Source organism: Rousettus aegyptiacus, unplaced genomic scaffold (genome assembly GCF_014176215.1).
Source record: "Rousettus aegyptiacus isolate mRouAeg1 unplaced genomic scaffold, mRouAeg1.p scaffold_m13_p_1, whole genome shotgun sequence".
Taxonomy (NCBI): Eukaryota; Metazoa; Chordata; class Mammalia; order Chiroptera; family Pteropodidae; genus Rousettus; species Rousettus aegyptiacus.
This window is the reverse complement of record NW_023416284.1, coordinates 108,980,245-108,997,210: the sequence shown is the minus strand read 5'-3', so window position 1 is coordinate 108,997,210 and position 16,966 is coordinate 108,980,245. Positions and strand designations below refer to the sequence as shown.

General features: G+C 32.2%; 1 protein-coding gene across 1 annotated transcript in view; it reads right to left on the bottom strand.

The window, feature by feature from the left end:
* GFRAL (GDNF family receptor alpha like) overlaps positions 1–16,966 on the bottom strand; it is a 54,496-nt gene that overhangs the window by 25,827 nt on the left and 11,703 nt on the right. Inside the window, exons 4-6 of the mRNA XM_036223675.1 lie at positions 14,575–14,985; positions 9,257–9,587; positions 3,968–4,218 (exon numbers count right to left, since the gene is read on the bottom strand). Coding sequence (XP_036079568.1) covers positions 3,968–4,218; positions 9,257–9,587; positions 14,575–14,985 — 993 coding nt within the window. The remainder of the gene's footprint in view (positions 1–3,967; positions 4,219–9,256; positions 9,588–14,574; positions 14,986–16,966) is intronic.

The window sequence follows — 16,966 nt, the reverse complement described above, 5'->3', positions numbered from 1 at the left end:
ATGCCAGCTAAAATGTGAAATAACATTGTAATAATGTCTATAATAAAAATCACATTCAACTAAATGTCCACATCAATATATTAGTTTTAAAAACTACATACATATATATATATATATATATATTTATATATATATATAGTAGGATACTATGCAGCCCTTAAAAAAGAATAAAACCATCATACATACATATATGTACATACTGGCAAGTGCGTCTGCCATATATGTTTAAGTTAAAAGGCAAGCTTAAAGTAGCATGTATCATTTTATTCCATTAAAAATATATATGTATATGTGTGTCAGGGTGAGGAAGCATCTGTTTGTGTGTATACGAGGTATTTGAACTATGTATGTACTACAAGTAAAAAATAATTTTTTGAAAGAATGTACACCAACCTTCTTTATGTTGACACTCTCTAGAGAATGGGATTGGGAGATAAATTTAATTTGTTTTTATTTCTGCATTCTTTACATTTTGTTTAAGCTTATATCACAATTGTATTGCTATGCTTTCCACTCCCTATAGGATTTTATAAGGATAGGGAGTCTCTTTTTATTTTTATTTTTTAAAATAACTCTTCAAAAAGCAGAAGCTGAGTCTTTAGGGGCAGAATGGGGCTATTTCCAAATCGCTTTTAGATAACTACAGTTGGCATTAAAAAGAAGACAACTTCGAGAAAGGTGAAAAGAAAACATTCCTGTCAGTGCACTGTATACCCACACCTGTGTGCCGGATCCTTCAGGGTAACTGAGAAACACAATAGTAATCTGTTCTGTTCTTTTCTTTTCTTTTCTTTTTTTTCATTTATGTGGTCCTCTGTGCATTAACCAATTTTTCTCTTTTTCATGTTTCTCATCTCTCTATAAGCTCTAACTGCCACAAGTTTTCTCTGTGCTGCACAATACCAGAGAAAAAGTAAGTCCGTATGGATCCACAGGTTGCTAGTTAAATGGAAGTTGGTGGCTGAATATAGTTTATTCAGGGTGCTCCTTTGCCTGAGTCCCTCCTGCAGGGCAGGTGGACTCTTCAGTGCATCTTCAAAGCTTAATTCTGTGACCAGAACAAGGAGGTTCTGCCTGATCATATTGAAGGGATACAAGTCTACTGTCTATCCTTTCATAGGTAGGAAGACCTAGTGCACTGTGAGTCAGCTGGCCCTGACTCACAGCGCACTAGGTCCTGAGCAAGCCATTTAATCTCTCGGCTTCCTTTATCTCGTGTGTAAAACTGAAAAATTAATAGCATCTAGCTCATGGAATTGTTGAGATTAAGTGAAAACACGTGACCAAAATAACACTTAATAAACTCTATATTTAAAATGATAAGACTCTGACTTGACTATATTCAGATGAATTTATGTTTCAAGCAAATATTTTTCAAACTTTAGAGAGAAATAAATTAATGAGTTACAAAACTCATTTAGTGGGTAGTAGTCAACATTGAAAAGATTTAATGGAATAGAATAATAATTTTTAAAAAACAGAATACATTGCGCATGGAAGTTAATGAAAAATACATTGCTTACTGTGGTTCGAAGTCAAATAAGTTTGAAAAAAAAATGCTTCTAAGACAAACAAATGGGACAAACTACAACCCCTTCTTAACTATCCTCTCAATTCCATTCAGTTCTGCGTCTTTCAACTAAAGCAAGCAGAAACTAAAAGGGCTTTGGAAACATGCTGTAATGATAGATCTTTTTGATAATGTGTGTGTGTGCTGGGGTGATGTGAGAAGTCAGGAGGCAGTGGTAAGAGAGACAGTTACTTGTGCTTGTGTTACTTCCCAGCATATGGGGCAGGGCATAAAGATTCATTAGAATTAGCCAGACTTCAGGATTTCGTTCTTGTTTTTTGCTTGAAACTCTTCTCATTTACTCAAGTACCGAGACTGTGACAGAAGGCCTTTCACAGTCCTTTAATTCTATTAGCCTGTCACTTGCAATTCCTGCTTTTAGTGGGTAATATCTGAAGATAAAATCTCATAAAGTTTAGTCTTACTAGGTGAGTAAAGAAATAGTTTTGAATTTTCATTTTTCTGAAACATGTAGTACTTCAATGTTTATGGATTTTTAAATGTCATTTCTACTATTTCTCTACAAATATTTTTTTTGCTCTATAAAAGTTATAGTAGCCAAACATAATGAAAATAAAATATTGAAATAATTAAAAACACATGGATGAAAACCAGGCTTGGAACAAGAATTAGGTTTCTGAGACTGACACTTTAAGGAACTTATGCCCAAAGAACTGAGTTGTCACTAACATGTAGGATCTACATTTTTTTTTCTGGATACTATTGAATATGGAGGAAGCACTTATAAATAACCATGATAATGTAACTGTATATATTGTCATTGATTTAAATTATTTTAATTAGTATTTCATTCTGCAATATCGTGAGATATTCGTTATAAGAAACTTTACTTCCAACAGAATTAAACATCTAATATTAATTATAGAAGATTATTTAAAAAATGACTCAACATATATATAGTGCTGCAATTTTCCTCATGACATCATTTCAAGTGAAATATATCTGTAGTGATAATTTTAAAAATTGCAGAAATTCCACAAAGAACTCATTTGGAATAAAAACCATACTTACTGAGTTGCGTATTTATTATGTAGAACACAACGAATCACAATTATGATCACATTGGCTAATTGTATCTTTTTAGTATCTGTGATGATAAATGGAAAAAAATAAAAGTATGTATATCTGTATGTAATTAGCTAGGTATAGGTATAGGTACAGATATCTCTCAAATATTTTTCATAAATATAAAGATTTGGTTTGCAATGAAACATTACACTCCTATTATTTCCTCCTGGGAATGATGTTTGATGGTTTGGTGATTATACAAAAAGGTCTAGGTGCCTGGAGATGTTTTGAAATTCAGATGGTTGCATGGACTAATCCTGAAGATGGATAATGGAGAGATCTCGAATTAGTATTTGATCACATCCTAAGGTTCTTTCTATGATTCATAGACAAATCTCTCTCAACTACTTGTTCACTTTATGACTCTGGACAAATTACTTAAAGTCCTAAATCTTGCTTTTCTTCTAAAATAAAGTAAACAATAACTTTAGAAAATGTGTTTTTCATCTTACCATTACAGATAGATCAGCAGACATATTAAAGACCAAGAAGAGAAAAAATAAATCCAAGAGTTAAATATGTTTTACATTGGTTGAGACAGTCATATAGTAGATTATTCAATTAACGATTCCATGATGAATCCTATCTTGAATCTACACATCCTTGTATAGTCCCCTCTCGCAGTGACACTGAGCTTGGCTATATGACTTGTTTTGTCCAGTGAGACTTTAGCAAATGTGACAGAAGCAGACACTTGATAAGAAGTACTTAGCCACTAGAAATGTTGCCTTTACCACATGAGTTCCAAGGTCTACTGCTAAAGAGGTCAGATAGAAGAGAACCATGCAACCCAGCTAGCAGTGCTTACTCAATATCATCTTGGACTGTCTGGCCTCAGCTGAGCCACTAAATGACTGTAGCTACATGAGTGACCCTAGATAAGACTATTAGAATGACCCAACTGAGCCAAGCCCAGTTTGCAGAATTATGAGCAAATAAACAGTCATTTCAAGTCTCTAAGTTTTTTGGAGGCCCTGTTACTTATAATAGACACCTGATATATTCAGTTATCAGGTAGGATAAACCTTTTTTTGCTGTTGATATGGAAAGCAATAAATAATAACTAGGAATGACTAATCCTATAAATAAAAAAATGTACCACTTACAGATGAAAGAATAAAACACACAATGCCCAAAACGTAATCAGAAAATAGAATTTAAAATGGAATAGCAAACATAAAGTTGTCTTTGTAGACAAATTTTCTATGCCGGGTTATTACTTTGTGCTGAATAGAAAAAGATGAGAAACATACACACACGCGCGTGCGCGCGCACACACACACACTTTACCAAATATGTATAACTTACTGAGACATGATCTTCTATGAAGCATATACTGAAAAATCTTGCACAAAGTTTCTTCACTTTGTGTAATTGTTCTACAGGTGCACTGCACTTGAAGAACTGTCCCAAGGGTACCAATGTAAGCTGCTTTGCAGGCATCACTTCCTGAGCAAATTAGGTCTTGCTTGTTTAAAGTACTGATGCAAGTCTCATCTTCATGGCACTTTCTAGTCACATGCTGCCAGCATTTTGACTGAAATGCTCTATAGCGCCTCCTAGAAAGAGTCAGGAAATGGAATTAACCTCTGAGTAATTATTTCACATTAGCATGTGGTGCTTCCTCACCTAATGAAAGTGTAACATACAACAAAATGACTCCTAGATACCAGTACATAGATGAAAATTAAGTTCCTACATTCAAACATTCCAACAGAGAGCGTAGAAGAAAAAGTAGAGAAACCTTGTGAATTACTTTCCTCTTGTGATGAAAGACAGAGGCTAAGTTTATGATTCCCTGGATGAATTTTCCTTCATTACTAATTTTGTTCCAATGGCTGATGATTTGCAGTATGAACTACTTGGGAGATTTATTAGGAGTATTTTTTGAAGCAGAATGTGGTTTTGTGACTAGCATTTGGCCATTGTCTCACACCAAGTGATTTCATATAAGGTTCTTGACTTTTCAAGCCAGTTTCCCACAGAGTGGGAGGTACCATACTCTTTCTCAACATTTCTAAGCAGACTAATTAGAATTTCAAAAATGCTTTGAGTTTCTTTGGCAGCAAGAGTTTTCTTTTTCTTTTTTTAAGTAAAACATTATGAGTTTATTTAATGGCAGAGATTATCCATTAGAACTACATTCATTCATATAACTTTTCTATGTATTTGATTCTTGCTGTACTAGCTGAAGAAAAGTCTCAATAATGTTATTTTTAAAACTTTCACAGTTAGAAGATATTGTTCTCAGTGGAACCAATGATATTAACTTTTCTCCTTAATATTTATCACTTAAAATTACTTTTTACCTTTTCTTGAATGGGTCACCATCAAACATGTATGAAAACCCTCTGAATACATGACACTTGTTATGTTTATTTATCCACATGGCACTTAAATCTATAAATGACATTATATTCAATAATATCTTATTTTAAGTCATCTTAATGGACTAAGTCTTTTACTATATTGGCAAAAAATTAATTTATATTTTAAAAAGTACAATTTTTGATCACATAATTTTGAGGTCAGAACAAATATGTCCTTTAATGCCATTAAGGGTTATATATAAGATGTTATCTAAATGCAAGTATTGACAGTATTATCATTTATAAGCAGATAAAAAATAAGTTTGTACCTGGTGCCATTTATTTATTTTAATATGTGTTTTACTAAGTTTAAGTTACATGCTTTATCTACTTATGGAAGTTATTCATTCAGGAAATTAATTATGAAATTTTGCAAACATAATGAATTAATGGATACTTAATTCAATATTAAAACTAAAAAAATACTTTCATACAGTAGTTACCTAAATTATTTGGAAGAAATTTTTAAATGTGGCAAAAAATTATATATTTAAAAAATTATTTTAGGTTTGAAATGTTTTGATGTATGGTGTTTCATTATCCTTATTTTCTTATTATTCTTCGATTTTATATTTTGGCTTATTGTTCAAACAATTAAGTGTTTAAAAGTAATTTTTAAAATGAAGTTGATTACTTTGTTTTATCATTGCTATTGATTTCTAGAACATTGCAAAATATAAAAGTATGTGGTCTGTGTAACTTCTGTATATGGAACGTATTACATTTGCCTTTGTTACCTAGTATATAGCTAACTTTTGTAAATGATTCATGGCACCTAAATGTTAGAGTTTTTCTTTTGAAAATAATTAGAATTTTTCTATGTTAATTCCTCTTTTATTACTTTCTTGAGTTCATACATATAGAATTATAATGTTATAATTTTCTTTAAGTTCCTAAATATTTATAATTGGCAAATCTCATTTCCAAGTGTTTACCTGCATTAGATGAAATTAATTTAAAAATAATTTATATTGCCTTCTTTGACTTTTTCAAACAAATAAAAGAATTCCAAAATCTGTCATGAACTGAAGAATCTGGGACAGGGACAGAAGTTGTATATTCAAACCCAAGGGCTCTCCTTTGCCCATAGATAGGCTCTTCAGCAAAAAAAAAAGGTAGGTAATAAAGGGGTTAACATCCTCACTGAAGAAGTGGTTATTCTTTTGGAGACTTTTTTCCATCTGAATTACATTAATAATTTAATGTAAAAACTGGAAATCTCTCTGAGGCAACATTTGCTTGAGAAAATGACGGGATTTGTCTTTTCACCTCGACTACTAATATTGTACAATATTTCCATCACTTCTATAAAGTATTCATTAAGGGACTATTTATAAATGATGAAAAAAAATTGAAGACTCACAGTCCTTACTCTCTAAACCAATCTATGAAAGACGGAGATTATGTAAGAGGAGACATGTATATATACATTAACAAAATATAAAAATTAAGAATAAAATATTCAGAAGTGGAGGAAAATGATATGACAACTTTTGAGCACCTGTTGTGTTTCAGACCCTGCACCAAGCACTTTGGAGAGGCAGTTAAACCCAAGAGTCCCTGTGGAGGCAAATTACCAAAAACGTGCCAGACAATCTGAGAAGATATTGATGCCAACATGAGTATATTTTAAGAGCGTGTGCTTCAGAATCCATCACGAGGTTTCTCAAGAAGTATACAGCAGATTCTATCACTAATGATTAAAATTTAATTTGATAGAGAAGCTTAGGTTGAATATGCAGATAATTTTAGGATAATGAGGTAGCATATCTAGGGCCCTAAAATCAGGAAAAGCTGGGTGCCCATCCACACAGACATCCGTATTCTCACAGGATGTGATTTAAACAAACAAACAAAAAAGTATCTCCTGGCTGGTTAAAATGTTAAGTTTCCTTGTTAATGTAGATAGGTGATAGACAGGTAGATTATAATATTCTATTTATAACCTGAGAAAAATAGTGTAAACAAACATTTTAATCATATTTTATTGATTGTAGGAGATACCATTATTTTATTATAATTAAAATCACTTATTGACAATTAATTATTATTATAATTTAATAAATTTTTTATTGAGCTTAAGACTCATCGCAAATATGTTAGTGACATTAAAATATGTGAAAGTTTACAACTAAGAATCAATGAAATATTTTACTAAAACAGATTTTTGGAATATAAATAAATTTGAAAAATCAAGTAACTAATAAACCTTAAAATAACTGATAAACATGTACATAATAGGATCCTCGAATAAAACTTAATCTTAATAATTTTGGCATTTTATCCAATAAGTTGAAGCAAAAAAATGTCAATGTCCTAGCACTCTGCTTAGATCTTTATCCTTTATCTTATAGAATGTGTATTACAGGGAAGTATTATCTTTTTTAACAAATGTTTACAAACTTTGGACCTACATTATCAAGTGAGAGTAACTGAGTGAAGATAGTTGACAAAAAAGACCAAAAGAAAGAAGTTGACCAAGAACCAGCCTTTTCAGGAAGTTATCATTAAATCTTTTAGTTCATTTACCAAGTATTAAAGCAGGATGACAAATATAACAGATCTTGCTCTGAGACGTCAAACTCTGAGAACTACTCCTTCATGCTAAATGTTTAGATCTTTAAACAAATTTGCTATACATGGAGTTTCATTCATTGAAATAAAATTAAACAGTTCTTGATAGAAGGTACCAGGCAAACAAATTAATATGAAGAATTACTCAAAAAAGGCAAAAGAAGAATTCAAAAATTATACATTTTAATGCCGGTTGTTAAATCAAGTTCCTTCAACATGTAACATCAATGTCACAATTAGTTTTGACTCATCATATATACAGTATTCTCATTCTTTCCTCCATCTTCTTGTTCTTGTCCAAAAAGGCACATTGAATATGGATTTCTTACCACACAAAAGACAAATTCATCTTGAATATACAGGGAAATGTGATAATGAAGACCATAGTGAGGAAAAGAAAAAACCACAGTGTTGGAATAGATTCCCAGGAGTAATTACTTGTAAAAGTACAGTCTAGTCTCAGCTAGCAGCCAGAGTGGAAGTTTTAAGAAGTGAGCCAGACCATACCTCTTCTCAAAATCCTCCAGTACTTCTCCATTTCACTTGGAGCAAAAACCAAAGTCCTTAGTGTCCCTCAAGGCCCTCCATGGTCCGCGCCTGCCCATACCCCATCCAGTTAAATATCTAACATCTTCTTTTGCTCTCCCCCTTGCACACTCTGTCCTATTGCTTTTGTAACATGCCACACATATTTTTTCCTCAGCACCAGCTGAGGAAATTGTCAGGATTTGTCTTTGAAACAAATACCATTTGTTTGGAATCTTTTTTTTTTTTTTTTTTGATATTTACTGAGAGAGGCTCATTCCCTCACTTCTTCAAGTCTGGTAAAGTGCTCTCTACTGGGACCACCCCGTTTACATAGAAACTCTTTCTGTCTATTCGCAATACCCCTTATTATGTTTTATTGCTGTTTTTCTTATGGTTACTCTCCAGAGCACTCATTACCTTACAATATACATTTTTCTTATTTATTGTCTGTCTCTCCCACTAGAATGTAAACTCCACATGGCAAGCATTTTTGTCTCTTGTACACCAATGTCTAGAGTAGTAGTAGGTAAATACATTTTTTTTGAATAAACAAATAAATGACTAACATAATTCTGCTTAGAATCAAAGGTGCAAGGTTGAGAAGAGAATGGATATAGTGCTGACATCATGACATAGGTGTGTGTTGGGGATATCCAAACTGCACTTGAGCTCATTTCTCTTTTCTGATACTCAGTCTAAGACAGAAAGAATTTATTTTGAAGTTTGAAGAGTCACCTTATCCAAATTCTATGATGTTTAACAGCCCTAGACAATCATACCAAAAAAGCAAATTTAAAAACTAACATACAAGCTATAGGTCTATTATAACCAAATCTATTATTCATTAGTATAATTTAAATACATAATTTTAATAATGCTATTTCATGGCTACCAAATTCTTACATACTGATTTTTCTTTAATCCTAAAACATGTTCTGCATTTGAATTTCAAAAAAGATCCTACACATGTACTACAGATTCAAAAATATGAATTGTTTGGCTTTGTTTACATCACATTGTATAATGGTGGGAAATCTAGCTAATGGAATGAGATCAAGTGTTAGGACTGGACTGTAACAAATAAGGTGCCTAAATAAGAAAGTAAGGTATGCGTGTTTTTACTCACCTGCATAATTCATCATTTCGGCAGCTGTGAATTACATTGAGGCAAGTAGGGGGTGGAACTATGTTCACTGCACATGGCTTGCTGTGAAGAGCTTCTTTGGATTGCTGACAAGGTATATCAGATGGAGCACAGTCACAAAAAGCCAACATCTGGGCAATGTTAAAAGGCGTATTTTGATAGAAGAACCGTATGGCTGCTTGGCAGTGTTTCACATCACACAGATTTCCATTTGCTGAGCAAGCTTTAAGGTAAGGGGCCAATTGTGTATTACAGACTACATCCCCTACACACATCTCTGCCACTTCCAAACAGGACCAGATCCCTTTCATCCCTAAAAGCAATGACATCCCCAGGTCACAAAAATGTAAACATAAAGTTGAACTTACAGAATCTGCAACATGGTGAGAAGTCTATGAGCAAAATACAATAGCATAGCAATGTGCTATTTTGGGCAAACATTTATTTTCTTTTCTTCTTCTTCATTTGTTTTTTTTTGTTTGTTTGTTTTTGTTTTTTGTTTTTTGGGGTTTTTTTTTTGAGTTAATTTGAATTTACTGAGACCTGAATAGTGGATTATTTGAATCATCTTTCATCTCTACTGGATATGTATTATGATACAAAGGTGATGGAAAGTGTGTAGGGCTGAAACTGAGCTGGAGAAAAAATTCTTGAGTCCAAGTTTTCAACTATAAATAACAAATCTTCAGAAATTGCATTTAAGCTTTATAGCTTATGATGAATCCATCATTGCTCATCAAATCAAAATGACTCCTATTCCATTGTACTTTTTCTTTTGGGAGAAAATCTTAACAAAAGGTTCCACATAGTTATTGCAACATATAAAGATACTCATTTTAGAAAACACAAGTACATGTGAATGCCCCCCCAATATATACACAAAAATAGTTGGCCTCAATCAATTTAATTGATCTGATAAAAATATCCATGACATTTAAGCAAGATCTAGTCTTTGGTTTTAATTGTAAAGTATTCCTCAGCATAACTGTAAATAGATGATGGATAAACAAAGTACTTGCTTTGGTACATTAGTGAAGAAATGTAATAATTTTGTTGTATTTTATAATATTAGAACTATAAAACCCACACAATTTATTTTATATTGACATATCTTTAAGAAGCCTAGTAATTATATTTTAAATCATATTGGCCAATATTTATAATGTAGATCTAAATTACAATTTATAAACATTACCATGATAGGGAAGAGTAGTTAGATTCCATATGAATTTATTATCTTCTTTAGAGTTATCTAGAAATAAAACAGAGACTATTTCATTAGTAAACAATTTTCTAAATTTAGTAGGAGAATGTGGGCTACATTTATAAATAAGAAATTAAGCAAAAATACATACAAGCTCACGTAATACTTATTTAACCCTTGATACTCAAAATTAGTGAGGTACAGATGAAGAAAAACAAACCCCAGAAATGTCATTCAAGTGAGCTAAACAGGCCTGCTCTGAGTATTCAGTTACTTGAAAGTTTAAACAAATGCTAACAAGTAGGCCATGTGCACTGAAGTAAACAAAGAATCTGTCTGGGGAGAAAAAAACAGGAATATTGTCTGATAAAAGAAAAAAAAAAACTCCTCTTCTCAGTAGGATCTCAATTAAATTGAAATGCAATGTGAAGACTATTTCTACCTCTGTTTGTCTTACCCTCTCAGAGTTCTTAGAAATCAAAATTATAGAATTGGAGAATCCTGTTGATGGAATTGAACTCAGTGTGACTACGTAATTCTAAAATATTTCATTCAAAAAGCATTGGTTAAATCTCTACTATGTAACAAATGTCATACTGAAGACAAAAATCTGCGACCTCTGTCATTGAACATTCACAACCTGGAAGGAAATATATACATATAAACAAAAGTAAAAAGAAAACATAAGGAGCCCTGAAAGACATATGCATAAAGTTATAGGGGAATGGTGTGATTAGATTTTTGTTTTAAAATAAAAATTTATTTTTTGCCATTGGCTATTGATTAAGATATTGATTTCTATTTTGGCATAAATGTCTCTTTATGATTGAGCTAACTGTCTAAACGCCCTGTCCACCCATCTGCTGCATATAAATGATGGTATAATCACAAGAAAATTATTTTTACCCCCAGATGTGTCACAACCTTTCAGACTCCTTGCATTATTCTAACTGTTATAACTATATATGATTTTTATTTTTCTACTAATGAAGTCTGAGCTCAAGAATTACTATCCCTGCTAGAGTCCACTCTCCTGTATCTCTGAGGAATGAAATCTTAATAAACAAATCTCGGAGAGTCATATAGCGTTTATAAGAGACACAAAAATCTAGGCTAGACCTTTTATTATATATTAACACTTCTGTTTTGGAACTGATTAGTATGACTGTGCTATTGACTAAAACATATTTGGGAGTCTCTCATTGAAACATAAATAAGCAATGAATTTACTTACCATCCTGGACTGAATGTGTCCCTTCAAAATTCCTATGTTGAAGCCCTAACTCCCAGAGTAGCTGTATTTGGAAATGATGTTTCTAAGGAAGTAATTAAAGTTAAATAAGGGCATAGGAGTGGGACTTTGCTCTAATAGGGTTAGTGTCACAATAAAAAGAGACATTAGAGACCTTAGTCACTTTTCTTCCTCCATGCACACACAACATGGAAATATGTGAGGAGGACATAGCAAGAAGCCAGGAAGTCTACAAGTCAGGGTAAGATCTCTCACAAGAAACTGACCTTGATGGACATTGATCTGGAATTTTCAGCCTCCATAACTGTGAGAAAAGAAATTCCTATTGTTTAAGCCACAAGTCTGCAGTATTTTGTTATGTCAGCCCAAGTAGACTAATATACTCTCTATATGTGTAATTATTACAAACACAACAAAATGGTTATTTTAGCATGGGAAAATAAATTATATCTTGGATGTATACTGTTTTATATGCTATGAGTAATGTATTATAACAAATTCTCTGCTCTTAAATTTTAATTTTATATGGTGCACATATCTGTGTATACACATTTTTTTCCCCAGAGGATATTTTAAACCATAGCTTAATTGCTGAAGAAGGACTCAAGGGCTATATATCATGGGAATAAATAGACACATACAACAATCAGGCTTAAATCTGAGTTCTAAGCTTATATACAAAAAACAAAAAAAAAACAAAAAAAACAAAAAAAAAAACAAAAACCATACTATTCCCCTTTACTCATCCATTAATATCAAAATATATATAGAAGTTGATATCTTCTTACTCTGCTACCGCTCTGGTCCAAGACACCATGCTTTTCTCTGTTGACCTCATCTAGCCACATGATCTTATTTATCATCTATTAGTAAATGATCTACCCATTTATATTTACTGCACAGATCTCACTTCCTCTATGTCATACATAGAATTTAGACATCAATTCCATATATAAAACTGCCTACTCAATAGCTTCACTTGTATATCTAATAAACATTTCAAACTTAACACATCCAAAACTGATTTCTGACCTCTCCTCTGTTCCCCACTAAAGCCTCTTATTCCTGTAGTTGTTCTCATAATCATTAATTTAAAAATGACAGTCACATCATTCTCCTTACTTGGGACAAAAACCTTGGAGTCAACTTTGATTTCTTTTTTTTCCTTGCATTTCTATTTGATCCACTAATACATATATATATATATATATGTATGTATATATATATACATATACATATGTATATATATATACATACATATATATATATATATATCTCTCCAGAATCTGACAACTTCTCACACTGATTCATCATCCATTGTCTTTTTGCTCCATCATTATAAAAATTCCTAATTATTTTCCCACTTGGACCTTTGCTTCTTTTTACTCAGTTATCAATACAAAAATGAGAACATAAATCAGACCATGACACTCCCCTGGCAAAAATCTTTCATTGTTTTTCTATATCACTCAGAGTAGAGCCAATAATTTTGAAATGACCTACAAAGCCCTTCATGATCTTGTCCCCAGTTTTATATCAGATTTTATCTCCTACAAGTCACTTCCTTGCTCTCTCAACTCTAGCTTGTGGTCCTCTCTGCTTTTCCTCAGATCTCCAAACATATTCCCAGCTCAAGATCTTTAATTAGCTGTTTTTCTGTGTTAAGTACTCTTTCCCCAGATATCCACATGCCTCATTCCCTGCCACTTTCAGTCTTTACTCAAACAGTTATTTCTTCAGAGCAACTTTCTGTCCATCCTTAAAATTACAAACCACCCATTCAGATCTCTTTTCCCCCTACTTGTATTATATTTCTCATTAGCACTTATAATGCTTAAAATCCATACTTTAAAATAATTTATCCTGGTTAATTTTCTTTGTCCCCATATTGGATACTATGGCTCACTACTAAGATCTCCCCAGGTACTAATTTCCCCAGCTGCCGGGAGTATTTTGGGTATTGGATCACACTGATCCTTTTCCTGGCATTGATCTCATCCAAATAAAGTTGCCACATGCAAGGTTACAGACTTTCGAGGAGACAGCTCCTATTTAAGGACTAACCCATGTGAGGGGTTCAAGGATCATGTCTCTTGCCTCTATGGGTGTGATATCCCTGAAAAGCCATTTCAGGCACAAGCTTTCTGTGGAATCAATTAAATTTACTGTGGCAATTAAATTGCATTTCATCTTCTTCCTCCACCTTCTCTTGTTTTCCTCACTTCCTCCTAGCTTTTGCTCCTGAAACCTCGGCCCAATACATTTTCCGCGTACCAACCTCTGTCTCAGTCCGTTTCCAGGAAAACTGACTCAAGACACACCTCAATTTAAAACAGAAGCTCCTGGAGAGCAGTGAGTTTTGTTTGTTTTGCTCACTGCTTTACCCTCACATTTTAGAACATGGCCTGGGGCATGGTAAGTAAGCAAAAGAAATATCTATTAAATGAACAGATAATTATCATTACCAATTTTATCTATTTTTTTTAAATCCCATAAAAAATAATAAGCTCCTTCAATAAAGGGCACAAAGGTTTTTGTTTTGTTTTGTTTTGTTTTTAATTCTGCTGCACAGGACCTAGCACATTGTAAATGTCTCATACGTATTTGTTCAATGAATGAATAAATGAATGAGTGAATGAATAAAATTAACATTATACTAAAATCTTTTTCTTTGCATTTACTTCTTCATAATCTCTTTTGGATATAATTATTAGGTTTTTAAATTTTAATTTCCTAGGAGAAATGCAGGCAGAAATGACAGAGCTAGAATAGGAAATTAAATATTTTTTAGTTAACTCATACTTGTGATTACACTCGACATTCTAAAATCTTTTGAATACCAACCAGAAGCAATATCCTGGTTGAATCTATCTTCATAGTCTTCACTGACAGCTGAAACCTGATTCATTTGATCATCCTGTATACAATTGTCTTCAACCAGACTTTTCCAAATTTCGATGCACTCTATTTTTGAAGGGTCATTGCACTGACAATTCCACAAGATCGTTTTTTTCAGACTTTCTTTTAGTACTGCACACAGGTGGCCTCCATCAAAAGTCTTGCATTGTTCTGATTCCCTCCCACAGGTTTCCTTAAAATTCTCATACAACAGAGTGCAATGTTCAGATTCCTGGCAGGTATGCGCTGCTATGACACAGTCACTCTTTTTTTCAACCATTAGTGATGTGTCTTTCTGATGGAGCCATTGCGTAATATTTGATCGTGAAGATAAATCCGAGGACAGTGGTGATTCTTCTATGAATAAAGTAAAAGAGCTGAATAAAAATTAATTAAATTCATTTACTTATGAACTTTTAATATGTTTTCTAAAAAGAATATGACATACTTTTTATAAACATTTCAATATCTATTATCTTCAGAAAAACATTAATAATTATTTCTAGAGAGCTATGATAAATAACCTTGAATTGTTAAAAGTTGAGATGTAAAACACTGATTGACTATTTAGAGTTTGTGCAACCAAATAATAATAATAGTCACTTTTTTAGATGATATTTATCATAATCATTTTATTTTGTCTTTTCATTACATTTTGATGATGGTCGATAGAAAACATATGTAACTTAAAGTACTGATAAAATAATCCATCATTCCTCTGGTATAAGTTTTTATGAATTTCCATTTTCTCCTAGAATTTTCCTATAATAAAGTATTTCTCAAACTTTTTTATTATTTCCCCCTTAACAAGCATTTTTTAGACACTTTTTTCTTAATTCCACTATCCCCTTGTGAAATTTGAATTCCACACATATACTGCTTAGGAACTGTGTGTGTGTATATGTGTGTGTGTGTGTGTGTGTGTGTGTATACATATATATATACATACAAATATACATATATATGTATATTTGTGCTTTATACATAAGGAAGAGTAAGATTTTGGCAGGGCTTACCCACAAGTACCAATTTTTACACCTTGGTTGTTACAGCACCCTCACTGAAAATACCGTTCTACTAGATAGTTCCAATAAGCCTGTAATTATATAAACTTTATAGAAAGAAGATAAGAAAAATGACTTCAATATAAGACTCCAAATAAGCTTAACGTAGCCTTTCAGAAGTGTACCATCTCCTTCTAAATGTCTTATTTCTCTGAGGCACTTCAAGCAAATCTGCACAAAGGAAATGTCCTTGACTGCACCATTTTTCCCTCGGCCAGTCACATTTTTCCCCTCTTTAAACAAAAAAAAGTTATTCCATTTTGTTTTATCGAATGCTTTCTCTTACACCTCAGTTTTTACAAATGCCTTATACTTATGCAAGATAAAGATAATGTTATTGATTTCATGATACAAAAATGTTTATTCAAAAACTGTCAGGCATTATTCTAAGCACTGAACAGAGTACAACCTTCACTCATGTGTTTTGAAACATATACTACTATAGTATTTTGCACATTTCTCAATTAACAACTCACAATGGATTGTTATAATTATATATAAATAAGGCTTTTCTGCTAGAATAAAGTCCTTCTCTTTTCTCTCTTATAACCAGCACATCCAGGCATGCATGAATAAGATGCATGTGAATGAATGCTGTCCTCATATAATTAGTGCTTTTATATTGGTAATTATATATTTTAAAATAATCTTTAAACCTGTCCAAAGGCTAATCTATTTTTTACATATATACATAAATAAAATAAGCTAGGCTAAATGAAACAATCCAGCTTAATGTCAATTTTACTCTACCATATTTTAATCAAGACTAGAGACTATCTTACCCATCTTTATATCCTTTATGGTTTACATAATGTCTATGCATATTAACTTAATAATAACTATTTTATGAATAGATACATGATTTCGGTGCTCAGACATATATTTAGTAAATTAAAATATATTCTGTATTTATTGATTATTTATTGTGTCAGGCACCATGTACTTAAGCATATTTTTAAAAGCATATTTTTAAAAAGAGAGAGAGAAAGACAAATTCCAAAGCTGATTTACAATATATCAATGGAGAATAGTATAGTGTAAGTCTATATATGCTGGGGAATGTTTTGGGAATGTAAAGATGAGAGATCATATCTTGGAATGCTAATCAAAGGGTTAGAAAAAAAATATTAAAAAGTCGAATAATAAAATAGCAATAACTACATATCTATAAGTAATTACTTTAAATGTAAATGATTAAATGTTTTAATAAAAAGACATAGGGTGCCTAAATGGATAAAAAAACAAGACCCTCACATATGCTGCCTACAAGAGAC